The sequence below is a fragment of the Diabrotica undecimpunctata genome, unplaced genomic scaffold, assembly GCF_040954645.1.
Source record: "Diabrotica undecimpunctata isolate CICGRU unplaced genomic scaffold, icDiaUnde3 ctg00002733.1, whole genome shotgun sequence".
Taxonomy (NCBI): domain Eukaryota; kingdom Metazoa; phylum Arthropoda; class Insecta; order Coleoptera; family Chrysomelidae; genus Diabrotica; species Diabrotica undecimpunctata.
Genome location: NW_027313938.1, coordinates 1 through 18,763, shown reverse-complemented (window position 1 = coordinate 18,763; position 18,763 = coordinate 1). Strand labels below are relative to the sequence as shown.

The window sequence follows — 18,763 nt, the reverse complement described above, 5'->3', positions numbered from 1 at the left end:
ACGCGCTATCTCAGAGTACTAGTAATATAATACAGAGTCAGGGAAGACACTAATAACACAGATTTGAAAAAAAAAATTTGAAAAACTGATTTTTATGATTTATGATGTACTGAATAAAAAATTTAATTACATTTTGCCGTTTTAAAGATTTAATTTTGAATTCAAATGAAATTGCCAACTTACCCAAAATCGTAGGCACCTCTTGGTACATTTTTGCTTATAAATACTATCTGGAATATCCCTCTAGATCATCTAGCAGTAGTTTGCTATCACTGATTTTCCTTGATATCTTCTTTCCATCTCCTTGATATCTCAATGGAAACGTTTTCCTTATTCTTCACTCACAGCCCCCAAATTCTCACAAAAATATTCTTGATAGGAGTGGAGAAAATGTATCTTTTGGCAATCATGAGACATCCCAAGTCTTAAAAAGACTTTAGTATTGTTAAGACTATATTTTTGTAGTGTTGTTTCTGTATTGTGGCCCAAAAATTTCTCCACAACATTCTAAATGCGAACCATCCTTTCATTAACCTACTATTCCCTGGTCACGATGGTGTTACAGCTCGGGGTTGAGGAGCCCAGTAGTCTCAGTATAAATATCATGGTACGGCTGTCCGATGATTTGCCGATTGATCATAGTCTAATCTTTTTCTTCTTTGAGTACCGTGCCCAAATTATACGTGCGTAGCTTCCATGACTATTTGCCGATATTGTTTCCCCTTTTTCCCTCGATCTTTTCGTTGAGTATTAACTGCAGTATCCAGTATCTGCTACCTCTCATTATATGCGCAAGATATGGTGTAATGTGTATGTATTTTGTGTTTGTGTGTTTGTCATCCCTCCATTGCATTACTGAAAAGATAAAAATTGGCAGAGGGGTGCGGCAGGAAGATACCTTGTCGCCAAAACTATTTATAACAGTTATGGAGTACGCATTTAAACGGCTAGAGTGGGAATCAAAGGGTATTAGCATCGATGGAAAGATATTCAATCATCTCAGATATGCCGATGATATTGTTCTCATAACAGACAACTTAGGAGAAGCCAGAGTTATGCTACAACAACTACAGCAAGTAACCCAGAAAGTCGGTTTAAAAATAAACTATGGAAAAACAAAAATGATGACCAATCTCGTCCCCAATGAGCTAATAGAAATCAAAAAGTCGCCCATAGAACTTGTGGAAAAATATGTGTATTTGGGTCACGAAATAAGATTAACGCGAGATAACCAAACATGCGAGCTACTCAGAAGAATATGTCTGGGTTGGGCTGCATTCGGAAAAATGAGAGACGTATTTAAAACAAATATACCGATCCATTTAAAAAGAAAAGCTTTTAACCAGTGCATTCTACCAGTCCTCACATACGGAGCAGAAACCTTAACTCTCACAAAAACATCAGCCGAAAAATTGAGAAGGACACAACGAAAGATGGAGAGATCAATGCTTGGAATAAGCTTAAGAAATAGAATAAGAAACGAGGAAGTTCGTAGACGAACCGGAGTGGAAGATATTATCGAACAAAGATTTAGAGATCATTGCTTGGAATAAGCTTAAGAAATAGAATAAGAAACGAGGAAGTTCGTAGACGAACCGGAGTGGAAGATATTATCGAACATATTACAAAGCAAAAATGGAGATGGGCAGGACATGTTGCAAGAATGAAAGACGACAGTTTGACAAAAAAATTGCTTGAGTGGAGACCACGGGCTGACAAGCGAAGCCGAGGAAGACCCCCAACGCGATGGACCGACGACCTCAAAAGAATCGTGACCAATTGGATAGCAGAGGCGCAGAACAGAAGCAGATGGAAAAGTCTAGAGGAGGCCTATGTTCAACAATGGACAACTCAGGGCTGATTGATGATGATGATGATGATGATGTGTTTGTCATGTTTCGTTAGCAAAGTTACAGTGAAAAGTCTAACAGACATATTGGCAGTTTCAGACAAATGGTAAAATTGAATATTATCAAGAAAAACTTCGTACAAATAATTCTGATCCTTATTGGAATTGGGGTATCTCTAGAGTCGCATACTATCAACTTAAGCGGGGCATAGGTACCGTGTAATATTTCAAATTCGATTATTTTTAGAGATATGTCCAATCTGTCGTCTACGTAAAACCATGTGTTTAAATCTACAATATTATAGTCTAAAAATTTCTTGCAATTTTTTTTTATTACACAGTTTAATATTTCTTAGCATTCATGATTTTGTTGTAATATTCTAAAATTCTGTTGCATCTTAGTTTTTCTCATGCATCTTCATATTTCTTGGTCTTTCGATTTTCATATCGAAAGACATTTTTAAACATAGTTTAACTTAATATAATCTTAATTTGCAGTTTTCTTATAGAGCCTGAGAATAATCTTAAACCCAAAAAAGAGTTGTGTCATAAAAGCAATAATGTGGACCTGAAAAATTCTCAACTTTTAGTACCAAATAGGCATAAGGTTTTAAAAAATAAGAAAAACAAAGCAAAGCAAGTCAAACTTCGCGTTGCTGAAAAAAATAACAACCTAATATCAAACAATTTAAATAATTCATTAGTGTTAGAAAAGGAAAACGTAGACGGACAGACGGTTATATCACGAGATGATTGTTTAAAGCGAGAAATTCCCGTATCACCAAGATTAGATAAGCAGTTGAAGTGCATAGAAAAGATGTATCAAAAACATGAACGATTGAAAAGAGTCCTAACGGAGCTGATACGGAAGCGCCGATCTGATGTAAGCAGTAATAATCATCCTAATGTTTTACAAACTAACTATGAAGTCGCTCAGGCTTACGCTGTAGAAGAAAATATATGTTCCAAAGTTGACAAACTTACTCGTGTATCAGAACTTAATGATAATGTTAATATTGATTCACAAACTTCAGCAAGTCAAATAAACTTGTTGGATAGAATTGTTGGAACAAATCTCGAAATTCCTCCTTCAATCGATCAAAATAAAACGGGACATATTTCTAGCAGAAAGGACGACGTTAATACCATTTTTAACAACTCTCACTATCAAGAAAGTTCTTCTATGTACTTTTCGGTTAAGAAACCAATATCTGAAACACATTTAAAAATCAGAATTTTGGAAAAGAATAAAAATAAGGAATTAACTCTTCAGACCATCGAGTACATCTCCTCGACAAACGAATTGAAAATTTCTTCCAAAATTGGATTAAATCATCTTCCAAATGAAACATTTTCAAGGTAATTATAACACCTAGAAAATTTGAAAATACAACTGTTAGATGTTCTGTTTTATTATTTTCCAACTAGAGAGTAAGATTTGCTACATCTCCTTATTTTAATATGCCATTGATATTGAAATCTCTACCTCTGTCTTCTTCCTCTTCTTCTTCTTCTTCTTCCTTCTTGTATGTAGGCTTTAAAGCCCGTTTCTTCTTTAATATTAGCCTCCTAAATTGTTTAAATTATCGCACCATCTTTTTCTTGGTCTGCCAATACTTCTTCGTCCATTTGGTGACTTATCTCATGCTATTCGTACTATCCTATATTCTGTCATTCTACTAATGTGTTCGTTCCATTCCTGTTTCCGTTTTGTCACGCATCCATTTATGTCTTCTATATTGCATGCTCTTCTTATCTTTTCGCTTCTCTCCCTATCCAACAGACTTTTCCCTGATATTCGTCGGAGTATTTTCATCTCAGTTGTTTCTAGTAGTCGTCTCGTTTTAGGTGTGTCAGGTCTTGTCTTAGCCGTGTATGTTAATATAGGTCTAATTGCTGCTTTATAGATTCTTGTTTTTGTGTCTTGTCTTAGGTGTTTGTTCTTCCAGATTGTGTCATTAAGAGATCCGATAAAGCCGCTTTACTTGCTTTTAAGCTTTGTTTTCGTACTTCTTCTTCAACATCTCCGTAACTAGTTATATCTATTCCTATATATCTAAACCTTGCTCCCTGCTTTATTATTCTCCCATCAATTTCGATTTTACATCGTAGTGGGTATTTAGATGTTGTCATACATTTGGTTTTTTCTGCTGATATTATCATATTGTATTTCTTGGCTGTTGTATTGAAGATATGTGTTAATCTTTGGAGCTCGCCTTCTGTCTCATCGATTAATGTGGCGTCGTCTGCATAACATAATATTTGGATTTCTTTGTTCCCTATTCTGTAACCATGACCCTAACGTACTGCTCGTATTATTTCATTCATTATTATATTAAAGAGAAGTGGACTTAACGAGTCGCCCTGTCTGACTCCGCTTTGTATTGGTATACACTGTGTTAGTTTTCCATTTATCTTTGCCTATATTCGATTATGTAAGTAGATGTTTCGATGGTTTGTATAATATTGATTGGTATGTTTCTTTTATACCGTGGTGTAAGACGTCTTCGACTTGGATGCCATCGAAAGCCTTTGCCGGGTCTATAAAACATAGATATGCTGGTTTATTGTACTCGATGGCCTTTTCTGTGATTTGTCTTAGTACAAATAAGGCGTCTAAGCAGGATCTTCCGAGTCTGGTATCTTTTCCATTCATTTGCTGATATGTTATTGTATTCTTTCAATTCTGCCATTTCTTTCCGTTGGTTTCTTATGAATCTCCATATTTGTTTTTGTCTACCTCTGTCTCTTTCTTTTTTTCTGTTTAGTACTTGACAATTTTTTCTTTCAATTAGTCTCGTCTTATTCTGGAATGCCAGTGTAATATTACGTTGAATAAAGTAGTATTACACTTTCTCACAAAGATAGAATAAAGAATGAAGATATATTAAGAGAAACTGGGGTCTAGGATGTGGTCAGAGGGACATGAGCTCGACGCCGTAAATGGAGAGTAAAAAATAAAATCCTTTGCATATTTTGTTTATTACATTATTGTTATCACCAAATTTATCAATAGCTGCTGTTCGATACCTGTATCAACGAGTGTCCTGGGAAAATCGTTATTTCCCTGGTCAATTAGGAATTCTCTAGGAATCCCGTCAAGTTCATTTGGTTTCCCAGTCCTGCAGCTTTTAATTGCTCGCTGTAATTCTTTTTTTACGATTTCGAGTCCAGTTTCATCATTTATCTAACAAATGTTGTGTGTAGCATCATCAAGAATTCTCTTATGTATTCATAATCCATCTCTAAAATTTTATTTTCTAAATCTATAATAAATTTGCCATCTCCACCCTTAAGTAATCCTGTTTGGTTTTTCCTTTGATCCCCTGTTATTTTCTTTACATGACATTCGATAAATGTGCCATACTTTCTCTGATATTTTTCTATTTCCAACATTTTTTTAATCCGTAATTCATTGGCTTTCTTTATTGTTTGTTTTATCTCTTTTTCTATTTTTGTATTTATTTACGTAATTCGCCTTTCCTCGTCAGTAAATAAAAGTAATTTTTATATTAACCCAATATTTTATTTTTTTTTTGCTCCATTTTAGTTCCCGTCTACCGTATAATCTTGACCCATTTTTGGATCAAAATTCATTATTTGAGACGCTCGGTAGGGCGACTTCAAAAACGTCGAGAAAAAACAACAGCCATGATTTTGACAATGGGCTGACAAGCCGAAACTGTCAGTTGAATTTAAATGGTCAAAAAAAGATTCGTGCGAGGACAATGATAGAGGGGGATGGGATACACAATCAAATTTTCAGTAGAGTATCGAATTGGATAAGTTCTAACGATTTTTTTCGTCAAGAAAATAAGGCGGATACCGACGTAGAAACTATTATTACGAATAGCAGACTTACCGATGTAACTTCAGGTAAATTCGTACAAATATTGCCAAAATGAACTCTGAGATAGCGCGTTTTAATTTTTTATTAAATGTATGTATGGGATAATTATTAGAAATAGGGAAAGATTTCTTTATTCTTTGACTTGCACAATGCTGACAAACATTTGTTGGTTACCTTTTTGTGAAGTATTGGCAGAATTTAGTATATTCGGTACTTTTTTTTGTAGGAATAACAAAAATGGCATTTTATTTCCATGTTTGTAAAAAAATATTAAAAGTTGTTTATGCAAGAACTATTCGTCATCGAAGAGCAAATTTGATACCATTATATTCAGTTCTAATAATCGTCTAGTGAAATTTTCGTGGCTGTTATACCCTTTGCACCATGATAATCGCTAAAAAAATATGTTACAGAGACCGTTTATGGATTTTTTAAATAAACCTCCAATACCATCTCTTGTAACAGCAAAAATATTACTATTGTCCACTGTCTTTTCCATTTATTCTTCTTTCGGTGCCATATTTGATCCTCCTAACGTTTTCAATTACATTGGCGAGTTATTCACGGTCTTCATCCAATCGAAATAGTTGTTGGGCACTGAGCATTCCTGTCCCATCACGAATGTTGAGACATGACATTTGAATGAGCTAAATGATTCTGTACCATTCTACTCTAAGAACATAGCCTAGATATGATTTTTTTTTTAATTTAATATTTTTCAATTCAATATCTCACGAACGGCATTTGCTTTATTTAACACAGCTTCGTTGGTCTGCATCGCTGTCCAAGGTATTCGGAGTATTCTTCTATGCAACCACATCTCAAACGCATCTAGGCGATTGATCCTATCAGCGTTTAGAGTCCAGGTCTTAGTGCTATGTAACAATATCCAAATATAGCATTTGATCATTCTTTGACGTAATTTTAGGTTTAAGTTGTAGTTACAGAAGAATAATTTTATTTTTAGAAACGTTGTGCGAGCTGCTTCAATTCGGCATTTGATTGCTTTGCTTGGGTCTAGTTGGTCTGTAATGTAGCATCTCAGATATTTAAAGTGAGTAACTATCTCAATATTTTGTTGATCTATCTGTAGGGAAGCATTGTAGTGAGATTTGCTACTTTTCCATTTCTTCTTCTTCAGTGCCTTATCCGGTCCGGATGTTGGCGATCATCAAGGCTATCATGGTTTTGTTGACTGCTCTGCGAAACAGCTCCGCTGAGGACTTTTCCATTAAAAATAACAAATTCATCATGAACTGTATCTGTAACTGTATAGATAAACTCATCTACTTGCTTCCTCGCGAATGTTTGCGATTGTTTAGCTCGGTAACCAACGTTCTTCTGTGTGATAAATCTTTTGGCCTCAAAAAAGATGGGGAATACTAACGTGAAACCCTTTCTCGTTCACGGTAGTATACATCTGTCATGACAAGTTTCTGGATGAAAAATTTGCGATGGGCGATTTTTTTATGCAGTAGATAAAATCAGAAATGTTTATTGTAGCTTTGAATATCACTCGAAGTCTACATGATCAAAAATCGTCTACTGGATATAAAAATCCCATCATCTTCTCGTAATATTAATAGCTATAATTTTTCGTTACTTTAGTATCAAAAATGGACGAGTACGATGGTATTGTCGTCGAAGAAAGAACCGATGTTATTAATTTTGCCAATTCGAAGCCTGAAAAATCTTCGGAAGAAAAATTCGTGGAAAAAATGAAAGCTTTTAATAGTAGAGCAGTAAAAAATTTGTCAAAATTTTCACAATATTCCCCGTTTCAACTTGCTGGTGCTCTGAAGTCACATTCTGCCCCACCCACACAATTTTCAGTTATCGTCGAAGCGGAGGAAGTCCCAGTAGGTGACAACTGTTTTCTTTCATTTTATTTATATCAAAATTTAAAAAAAAAACATTTCACTTAATCAATTAACTCAATCAATTATAGACTCCTTTACTTTTACTATAAAATATTCGGTTCTTTTGGACATGTTTTGTTTGGACGACCACACGACCAGTAAGTGAGTAATTTTATATCCTGATTTATTCGTTCTAGAAGAAGTTACCTATAATTGTAGGGAAACGCCGAAATGAACCCTCCAATGAATCTAGGACGAATAATTGGTAATTCTAAAGGCGGGTACAGACTACCCGTATGACTTACAGTGCTCGTTATCCCTTGGTTTCTCGAGAGACTCGTGATCGTAGGGTAGATAGTGAAGTGAGTCCCACCGCAAGCCAAACAAGGCAAGCATGTCGGTTACTGTCGTGGATCGGGCCATTGTCGCTATATTAAAGGAATGCGCTTAAGTTAAAGGAAAATTTGGACGGTTTAGCCCAAGCCAGACAAGCACCAGAGGCCTTGAGCAACACGATTAGTTTGTACACGTCTTAATACTGGTAGTGCAAACCTCCAACTCCTTTAATTTTAACTACAACTTTTATTTGTTACTATTTTAATTTGTGAAAAATAGAAGTGCTTTATGATCTCATCTCTTATTATAGAAAACACAATTGAAATTTGATATTTTTAATGTAAATTGATTTATTTTTTATTGTTGGTGTCCATAATAAAATCAGTTTTAAGTTCAAGAAGTCATTCATGACAGAATATTTAGAAAGTTCAATTGTAGGCCAGTTTGGTTCAATTGGTGTTTGACATATTATGATGATGATGTGGTTTTAGTAAAAAATACTGAAAGGAAGTTATACAAATAATTAAAGAACAATCATGTGAAGTTAAGCTGAAGGAAAAGGTTTAAAGCTTAAAATTTGGATTTTAAAACATCTAGCGTGAACCGTTGTTCGAAAACTTGGAAGCGCCAATTAACCTGAACTTTTAACGGCTCACATCAAGTTCAGTAGCCTCAAACATTGTTTCCACGCTTAGGCAAGGACTGTGGTCTTTTAAAACACATCTAACAGACTAGGTGAGAGAATATTACTCACCATTCACAAATAAAGAGATCACCAGAGACCTAAAATAGAAAAAAAAAACGCCAGGTTTTGATAGAATTCTTTTAGATATTATGACACACCATGGAAAATATGCACAAATGTAGCTAATTTCCTTTTTCTCCGATATCCGTAACAAATCCTTGATAAAATAGTATGAGCACAAGCTATAGCAATACCTGGAAAACCGAAAGAAAGCACTCGGTTTTGATAGCATTCTTCTAGAGTTCATGATACATTGTGGAAAACATGCGCAAACGTGTCTAACTCCCTTTTTCTCCGATACTCTTAAAAAATACTTGATAAAATGATAAGAGCACAAGCTATAGCAATACCTGGAAAGCCGAAAAAGCGTACGCTGTTTTGACAGCATTCTTCTAGAGTTCATGATACACTGTGGAGAAACATGGCTAACCTGGAAAACCTGAAGCTGGGTTTCAAAAACCTCCTGTCGTCTTCGTAGAAGCTGGTAGTAAAACAAAAAGAATATCTAGAATCTTGATGTAAAATGAGGTACTACAAAGATCTTTAATCTACAAAAATGTTCTTTACGCTGAAATCAAGGCAAATGATCTTCTGTGTCCGATTCATAGTAATTTGGATTACGTTTTGAGAATTATCCGACCTGGCTTTGCATTTGGGCAGCAATTAAATTATTTATATCCACTTCATTCTCTTCGCCTGAATCTTCATCAGTTACAGTAATCAGCTGTATTATTAGATGGTAATAAGGTCATCGTGTCACCACTTATTTCGTCGTGTTAAGTCATCGCCAACACTTCATAATTGGCAAAAAGTTAATATTACGAACTAAAATTACCTACCTTGCCAATTTGACGTCGTATTTGCTTCTTTTTGGGCAACTCGAAACTGAAAATTAACAAACCGTGAGATACCTTCTTGAAAATCGAAGTGCTCGTCTATTCTTTACTATGTGTAGTATTATACTAACCATAAAAGTACAATTTTCCGGCTTGTCGAATATTCAGGCGTGATAAGCTTGAGCAAGTTTGAAGCGTCTACATATAGGTTATTAGGCATATCTGGATTAAGATAAAAAATATATTTGATTGAAAATGATGATGTTGCAACTTCTGACAGTGCTTCTAGAAATATCATCTTTATCATATCTAAATAAAAGAGGAGAAATGATGCAGCCTTGTCGTTAACAAATTTCACAATTTCTGGAGTAAATGACATAGCGTCATGTACTTTATATATCACATATAGTAGAAAATATACACTAATGTGTTCGCGCGTTGACTACATAGCACTCTGAGATAGCGCGTAATAAATTCTTATTTCGATACAATTGTTATTGTGACACGTGATTTACTCGATTTTATATACGCTTCATTGAAAATTTACTTAATTATTTTTCCTTCAATTCTAGGATTTACCTGTTGCAAATACAAAAATGAGCGAAGTTTCCTTCAAAACAATTAAACGTCCAATATACCACCGACAATTACGCAACCAAACAGACCCTCGAGTAGGCATAAACACAACACACGGATATGGTTACTCAGAAAGTGGGCAGCGTTGACAGGAAACCAAGAAAAAGAAGAACGATGGAGAAAGTCGGAGCGAGTGTGGTAAGTTTTTTTATTTGTCTCTATCATTATTTTAGAACCGAACAAAATCTTCTGAAGAAAACTTATTGTAAACAGAGGCTTTCCGGTTCACTCCAGATCAAACCTATATTCCTAAAATATATATCTTTTCCCATCCCATCCTAATACCATATTATCTTTTCCAGATGATTCACCTGTCTTAATGGTTTTGTACAAGCCGGAATAGTTGGGATTTTACTTTTTTTGTTAGATATAATTATAAACTCTGACAATACGGTTTCCAAATTATATATTTAGCTCTTAGTAGTAAATTTTATGAATAATATCTGTAGTTTTATTGTGTTATAGTTAGTTTTATTTTAATTATAATAATTTCCAACCCGTAGTAAACTATGTTACAACCGAAAACAGTTAAAAAGAATAATAATTTCTAAAATACATTCAAACTACGGGGGTGACCCTAATTTGTGCTCGGTAGTGTAGTTAGCTGCCTTAGTTTCACATCATTTGATTACTTATGTTTAATAGTAGTAATTTTGTATTCATAATTCATATTTGTAATTTTAATATAAAGGAAGAACGTCAGAAGATGCTCGAAGAAATCGCCGCCAATCGGGCAGAACGACACAACAAAAGAAAATATCAGAGAAAGTTGCAAACCGAACAGTTTCTTAAGAGTATGCAAATGCTTCAAGCGAACGCCAAAGCAGATTCGCAACCGTTTGAAGATTATGCGATCTTATTATATCGTCAAACGGCGCCTAAGTTTGAAGATAGGGTTAAAGACTTAGAGAAACAGTTTACTTATGTTCCTGTAAGCAGTGTGATGTTAACCACTAATCTGTTGGTGTTGTGTTCTACTAAAAATGCTAGTCTTGGAATTACTGTTAATGTAGCAAATATTAATTAGATTTTTTTTGTTTTCTTATTTACTATAAACAATCGACATATACTCGTATTTACACAGCTGACCTTTGGACGGTGAAATATACTTACAATTAACCTTTTTAATAGGTCTTCTTTGGATATTGATGCTCGTACGTCATTTCCGTTTATTGCGGTAAATATCTTTATAACGAAACGACGATATTCATGAAACTTTGCATGCAAGTACAATAATACATAAGGCATCTGATGCCATATTTTTTGTTGCTACTCTACCGGCCTCACCATAATGGCCTCAATTTATTTATTTATGTATTTAAATGGTACACCCTTTATCTTTTTGCAGTTTTTAAAAGAACTAAAGAATAGGTAAATTTATTTACTAAGGCCAATAAGAATAATATTTAAAAAATCACTTCAAATGTTCAAAATGCTCGTCATCCACCTCCTGACAATGTGCAAGCCTAATAATAAATTCGTGTGGTCACCCTTTCCAAGACTTAACCACTTATAAGTTCACATATTCATCAATAATTCTTTGTCTCAAATCCTACATGTTGATCGCCTAATGTAAACACGGTGATTTTAATGACCCCAAAGAAAAAATCTAACGGTTTTAAGATCCGGCAAACAAGTAGGCCTATCTATTAATCATCTATGTCCAATCAATCGATTTGAATAATTCGCATTTCAAAATCTCTTAATCCGTTAATAATAGTGGGAAAGTGCTCCGACTTGTTGAAACCAAAAATTTGTGATAACTGGCCATTCTGTTGATGTACAGAAATAATTTGGTATTTATTAAATCTATATACTTATCACCAGTCAAGTTTCCGTTTAAGAAAAATGGGCTTCTAAGTCTATTTTGGACAATTCCCGTCCACCATTCAACTTTTTTGGATGTTGGATATGTGCTTCATGATGCAATGAGGATTCTCATTTGACCAATACCGAGAGTTATGGCGGTTAACTGTTCCATTAAAAAAAAAGTTGCAAAATGTCGTCGTCATGACAAATTTCCATCACGTCTGACAATTATTGAACCAATAGTGACAAAGTCACCAATGAAGAAGTACTACGGATGATTACCACAACCGCGGATTTGGTCAACATCGTGAAGGGCCGTACACTGCAGTACTTGGGACATATAATGAGAAAGAGGAATATCCTGGCTTGTTAACCTATGAGCATGGTATAGAAAGACCTCAACAGAGTTATTCCGTATAGCAATCAACAAAGTCATCATAGCCAGAATGATCGCCAACGTTCGGAACGGACAGGCACCCAAGAAGAAGTTAAAATTAATATTTTTATTGGACTTAGTATATAAATTTACCTATTCTTTAATGTAAAGTGATTGATTTCTCGTGTTTTTTTTTTTCATTTTTCTACCAAAGTTGGTATGTATGAATTAGGAATAACAATTTTTTTAATCTGCACAAATATACAGGGTGTCCCAGTTAAATTAAATAACTTGAGAGTGTATTTCCGGTGAAACCGGAAGTAGAGTAGTAATAAAAAAAAGTATGGCATCAGATGCGTTGTGTCATTTTACTTGATTGCAAAGTTCATGTATACCGTCTTTTCATTTCAAAAATATTTACTGGGTTCCATACTCTGAGATAGCGCGTTATATGTTCTTATATTATCTATTTTTTCTATTACTTTCGTTAATTTTCCACTGTCTTTTCCCCTGCGTCAAACAATTTTGGGAAAAAACAATTTTTCATCAACAATTCAAGAGACTATTAAAATGATTTTGATGAATCTGTATGGGTTATTCTACAGAATAAATAGTAACAGATAATTTGTTACGATTCCTCTTTCTTTCAAATTATTATAAAGATTTGATTGATATATTAATTTTTCCTCCTGTTTTTACTACTGTCTATATTATATATACTATACTTGATATATTCCTTTGGGAATTATCCTTCTTTATATTTTCTTATTTTCTGAGTCATTATTTTAGGTGCGTTATTGCACTCCATACTTCCTGTTTTGAAGGAATTATAAAGCTGTATTGTTGATTGCCGTTGAGTTGGCGTTTTAGATAGTGAATTTTGGTCTATGGTCAGTTCTGTGAGTTGTTCTTTGAAGTATTCAACTCTATTGCGTGTTTCTTCCTTTGTATTGTCTGTATATTTGTTGTTGTTTTGTCAGTCCTTACGTATTTTCAGCCTAGGTTTATTTTCATATGTATAATACATTATGCAAAGTTTTATACAGTGTTCTTGTTTGGTTACTTAGTAAGTGGTAAGTAAGTAAGTTGGTAAATACTAAGTTTCTTTGTGCAAGTACTTTTCCTCCAAGTGTATTCTGTTTCTCGATTCTCATTTGCTCCATAAATTCATATTCTTAGTTTTCTGGTAATGTTCTCACATATAACATCAAACCAGCCGTTGCGTATTGGTATTTCCTATTCCAGTTAGTGATGTGCTGTTTCTTTATTATTTTTCCTAGACATGCTCCTCTTTTCAGTAATTATACTCTCAATGATTTTTTTTATATAGTCTTTATGTAGTTTATATAGTCTTTATATAGTCTTGAAATATTTCCAATATTTAGGATTTTTTGGTTAGTTTAACGTTTTCTCAAGCTGTTTTGACGCCTTTTGGAGTAGACACTCTTGAGATGATATTTTTGGTATCAAAATTTTTGAGAACATATTTTCTCTTCTTATAGTCACTAAGAGACCATCTTCAACATTTGATATTTCTTGTTACTTATTTATACATAACCTAATAAGTAACTTGCATGATTGTACATAAAAAAAAACAAAAGAATCTTTACTGATACCAATTATTATGTTAATAGGATCAAGAGAACCGCCCTAGTCAATTCAATCGAGGAATGGGAAAAGACGAAGACATAGCAGCTAAAATAAAGAGTTTGGAAAGTAAGTTTGGACACAGACAATCAGTAGACAAAAAGCCTAAAGACTTACTTAGGGCGATAGGCAAAATCGAAACCTCGGATTGGAATATTAAAGAAATAGAAAAGAAGATTCTGGAAAATAAGTTGGGAAAACCGTCGAGGGCTGTCGATAAGGAAAAAGTTCCAAAATGGAGTAAAGAACAATTTTTGGCTAGACAGAACAAGATGGAACAAAAACATTTGGAGAGGCAAACGAGTGAGGAGGGTAAGTAGTTAGAAATTAATATAAATAGCGTATTAATTCGTTCAGAGACCGTCAATATAATGATAAAGAATTGGTTATAATAATTGATTTGGTAGTGACAACGAAAATTATACAAGCTAACCTTAATTTCTGTTTATAATATACAGCTAAATGTTTGCTTTATTTACAGTAAAAATATTGATATATGACTCTGAGATAGCGCGTAAACACACGTTAAATAAATAAATAAAATTGATTATGAAAATATTCATATACAAAGTACTTATTGAATGTTATTGCTATTTACATGGTGTTTTTCTATTTTAGTTAAATTTGCTGAAATCGATCAAAGCATTAAAAACTTGGATCAAAAATTAAAAGAAGGTACAGCAAGAGAATTAGGACAAAACAAAGTGGCATCTATCACGGAAAAATTAGTCGGTAAAATTCCAGCGGAACAAAAACCTCCAGAAAAAGTAAGTTAAAAAATTTGCATTAGTTTATTTTTTTCTAATATGTTTTTATTATAATTTTAACTTGCAAAAAAACTTAATAGTGGCAAATCAAAACTGATTAACTATATTCATTTTTATATTGTAGATTTGTTTACAATTACATAATATAGATTAATTTAAATTATATTAAAATCAACTATTAAGACCAGTTTATATGTTGTTGTTTTGGAGGCTAATACGACTGTAGTATTTTCAAAAAAATCTATTTTTGTACCACCTAAATATTGCCTTTGACATTCTAAAATAAAGGAAAAGTGTTTTATATTTTTTAAACGTGCAATATCAGGAGCTTATTCTCCTCAGAAAAATTATTTGCAATTTTGTAAATGTGTAGAATGTCTACAGCATAATATTGAGTATAAGCGATACACAATACATGGAAAATATGCCCCCAAAAGTTACGAAACGTTCTATTATGTGGGAATTGACAACACCACCATCCATTGATATTTCAAAAAATTGGAAAGATGCGTTAGTACTTAACTTTACATTTACTTCTCGGTTGTTTAGTGATTCAAAATTCTATGTACCTATCTACAAGTGAAGAAGACATAGAAGATCTACATATTGATGACAACGTAACAATCAAAGGAAAGGATAAATTCAAATACCTGGGGTTTTTAATCACGAAAAAGGCAACAACAGAGGAAGAAATTACACAAAGATTAGGACAAACAAGAACAGCAATCCGACAACTTAACTCAGTATGGTGTGATAGACACCTAAATATGAAGACAAAAACGCAGATTTATAAAACATTAGTGCGAAGTATTATGACATATGGGGCTGAAAATTGGATCATAAACAAGAAAAACAGCAGTAAGATAGTAGCAACGGAGATGGAATGCCTGCGAAGATGCTGCAGAGTAACAAGAATGGATAGGAGAAGTAATGACGAAATAAAGCAAAGAACATCAATAGAAACAGACATACTAACATATATAGAACAAAAAAGACTATAGTGGTATGGACATGTAAGAAGAACTAGCGACAGCAGATGGATAAAGAGAATAACCGAATGGAGCCCCATAGGAAGGAGGAAAAGAGGACGACCCCGAAAATCCTGGAGGAACGAAGTAGACGACGCCATGAGTAAGAGAGGCCTAAACGATGGAGAATGGAACAACAGAGAGAGATGGAAACGGTTGAGCGAGGGAAGGCAGTGAATACTGTAGAATCCCTAAATATATATATAAATTCTATGTAGTGCTGCGAGGTACAGCTGTGACTATCATCTGAGGAGGACATGTATTTTTGTGCAGTAAGATTGGAAAACCATATAAAACCAGTCTCTCTCTGTTCTGGAAAAAAGATGAAGGTACAATACCAAAAAGGGTAACCTCAAGGTGATTTGCGTACTTGTCTTGAAGTTCTCACTACATTGTTTTATTGTAAAATGAACTTAAGGTGAAGATTTGACTGGGTTGGCGGATTCAGGTTTGACAGTCTTTTTCGGGGTTTAAAAGTCAAGAGGTTGGTACCTGATGTCTTTTTCCTCAGTCTCTCTATTTATTTTCATGAGATTCCTTCGGATTTGACAAGCGATAGCGAAGTTAACCGGTTTCATTATATATACTTCACAATTCACAGAAGATTAAAGATCAAGAAATAATACAATGATAAAACTTCAAAAGACTGGTGTTATATGGATGTGACAGCGGGTAATGGCGCCGAAACATCTAGAACTCTACTCTAAACTCTAGGATCCTAGTAAGTCAAATGAGGTTTCTTAGAAGAGTGAAAGGTATTCCAAGAATCGTTAGACAAATAAATGAAGAAGTAAAACAAGAAGACAGACATAACTTCAAAAAGAAAATAAAAAATACAGAACAGAATGGAAACAAAAAAGACCTGATACCTTCTTTGCGATGGATCGATCTTGTTGATTCTGTTTATGACAGCGAATATATGGGAGGAAATTTACAAGTATTGTAGACTTCCGAGCGTCACATCAAAATAGGAAAGTTCGTGATTGAGGTTGTCTGGTTCAGAAATAGACCAATGGAAGAGAGAATCACCAACATAATTCTTTTGGATTGGATGGTAGTGTGATGAAACATATAAAACATGCCAACAGACAGACCGCGTGGTAATAGCAACTCCCCTATAACATCTAAAGGGACACAACAGTGATCAATGATCGGCACGGTCAGCTACATAAGAGTCATCCGAAAAAGATACACTTAAACACGGAAAACGTTTAGTCTGAATTTGTCTGAAGAAGCCTTCTATTAAATTCTAAATCTTTGTTTTCCCCTTTACTTATTTACGAGAAATGTTATATATAAATAAATACATATTTAAAATACATGTTTAAGTAAGTATTCTTTTAAACATTCTAGACGAATCGTCAGCCAGCTTTACCAACGCCCAATAATTCCGAATTTTGTCATTTCTGCAAGAAGCGTGTCTATCTTATGGAACGGCTGTCTGCAGAAGGAAGGTTCTTCCATCATGGGTGCTTTAAGTAAGTAATTTTGAATGATACATAATTATTTTTTGTGTTTTAAGATCACTGACAGCCAGAAAATGTAGGTAATATAATTCTATAAATTTATTTATCAATAAAGGTATTTATATTTTTGGTACTATAATTACGCACATTTTCTGATGAAATTTGGCATCGTTGTTGACCACAAGAAACTACTGTAAATTCAAGGTGAGAAGTTTGTATGATCTGTGTGATAGGTATGTATGACATGTGCTGGAAAATGTGCAATGCACACCGATTGAGGATGGGTCTCAGAAATACTTAATAAATTATAATGTTTATCAACCAATCATTCAAGGTAAAATTAACTCTAAAAGTGGACCTGACAGAAGGACATGGTGGCTAAAAAACTGCATCTAATACTAAAATTTTAACAGATTGTATGAATGTCGTCTGTAGGCATCTCAGTATTTACATCTGCTTCTTCTTTGTGTGCCGTGCTTGTATTCAAGCGTTGGCTATCGTCATATTGACAAACTGATGAAATGATTCTCGGTCGGCAGCTAGATGAAACAGTTCCTCGACCGTTCGACCTGTCCATTGTCTAATGTTACGCAGCCAGGACAGTTGTTTTCTTCCGACTCAACGTTTTCCTTCGATTTTGCCCTGAATGATTAACCGGAGTAAGCGATATTTAGGTCCTCTCATTATATGACCGAAATATTGGACCTTTCTCATTTTGATGATGTTGATCAATTCTCGCTCTTTGTGCACGGTCTCTAGCACACGTTCGTTAGATATTTGTGCTGTCCCCGGTATTCTGAGCATGCGACGGTAACACCATAACTCAAACGCTTCTAATTTGTTAAGATTTTTTATTTTTGTTGTCCAGGTTTCACATCCATAGAACAAAGTGGACCAGACGTAGCACTTCAATACTCTTAGACGTGTGGTCAACGACAGACTTCTACTGCATAATACAGAACGCCAGTTAATAAAGTTTTTCCGTGCGAGTTCTATTCTGGTCGAAATTTCCTCGGCACTTTCAACCCTGCAGTCAATCCAGCTACCCAGATATCTAAAGTGTTCCATCCTTTCCAGGATTTTGTTATCTAATCTTAGTACTGAGTCTTCAATATTAATTTTTCCGACCACCATCCATTTTGTTTTTTTTTGCGTTGATTGTTAAGCCCTTTTCAGTGCATTCGTTGTTTACAGCATTCAACAGGGTTTGAAGATCTTCTAGACTCTCTGTCATTATTGCGGTGTCATAGGCGTATCTGATGTTGTTAATAATTTCACCACCGATCTTAACACCTTCGCGGCGATTATTTAACGCTATTTCAAAAACTGGTTCAGTGTATTTACATGTTTTCATGTAAATACAGAGATGCAAACACTTATGATTAAGTTATACGCTAATATCTGAAAAAATCACAGGCTGTAAACAAACAAGTGAAATTTTTCTAAAATGTGGTTTAAATTTATTTAATTTTAATAATTTACATCTTTTTATAAGGTTTGTGACATAATCTGTAAAAACGTGAAGCTTTTTCAAAGATGTTGTACTCTGAGATAGCGCG

The 18,763-nt window shown here is 34.2% G+C and overlaps 1 protein-coding gene across 1 annotated transcript; it reads left to right on the top strand.

Annotated features, from left to right (window-relative positions):
- Positions 1–2,987: 2,987 nt before the first annotated feature.
- LOC140432071 (F-actin-monooxygenase Mical-like) lies at positions 2,988–17,216 on the top strand (the record flags this gene model as incomplete). The annotated part of the gene is made up of 8 exons (XM_072519915.1): positions 2,988–3,208; positions 5,400–5,725; positions 7,308–7,562; positions 10,048–10,249; positions 10,803–11,042; positions 13,931–14,255; positions 14,562–14,710; positions 17,092–17,216. Coding segments are annotated over exons 4-8 (917 nt in total), but the record flags the coding sequence as incomplete, so codon positions are not given.
- Positions 17,217–18,763: the final 1,547 nt, after the last annotated feature.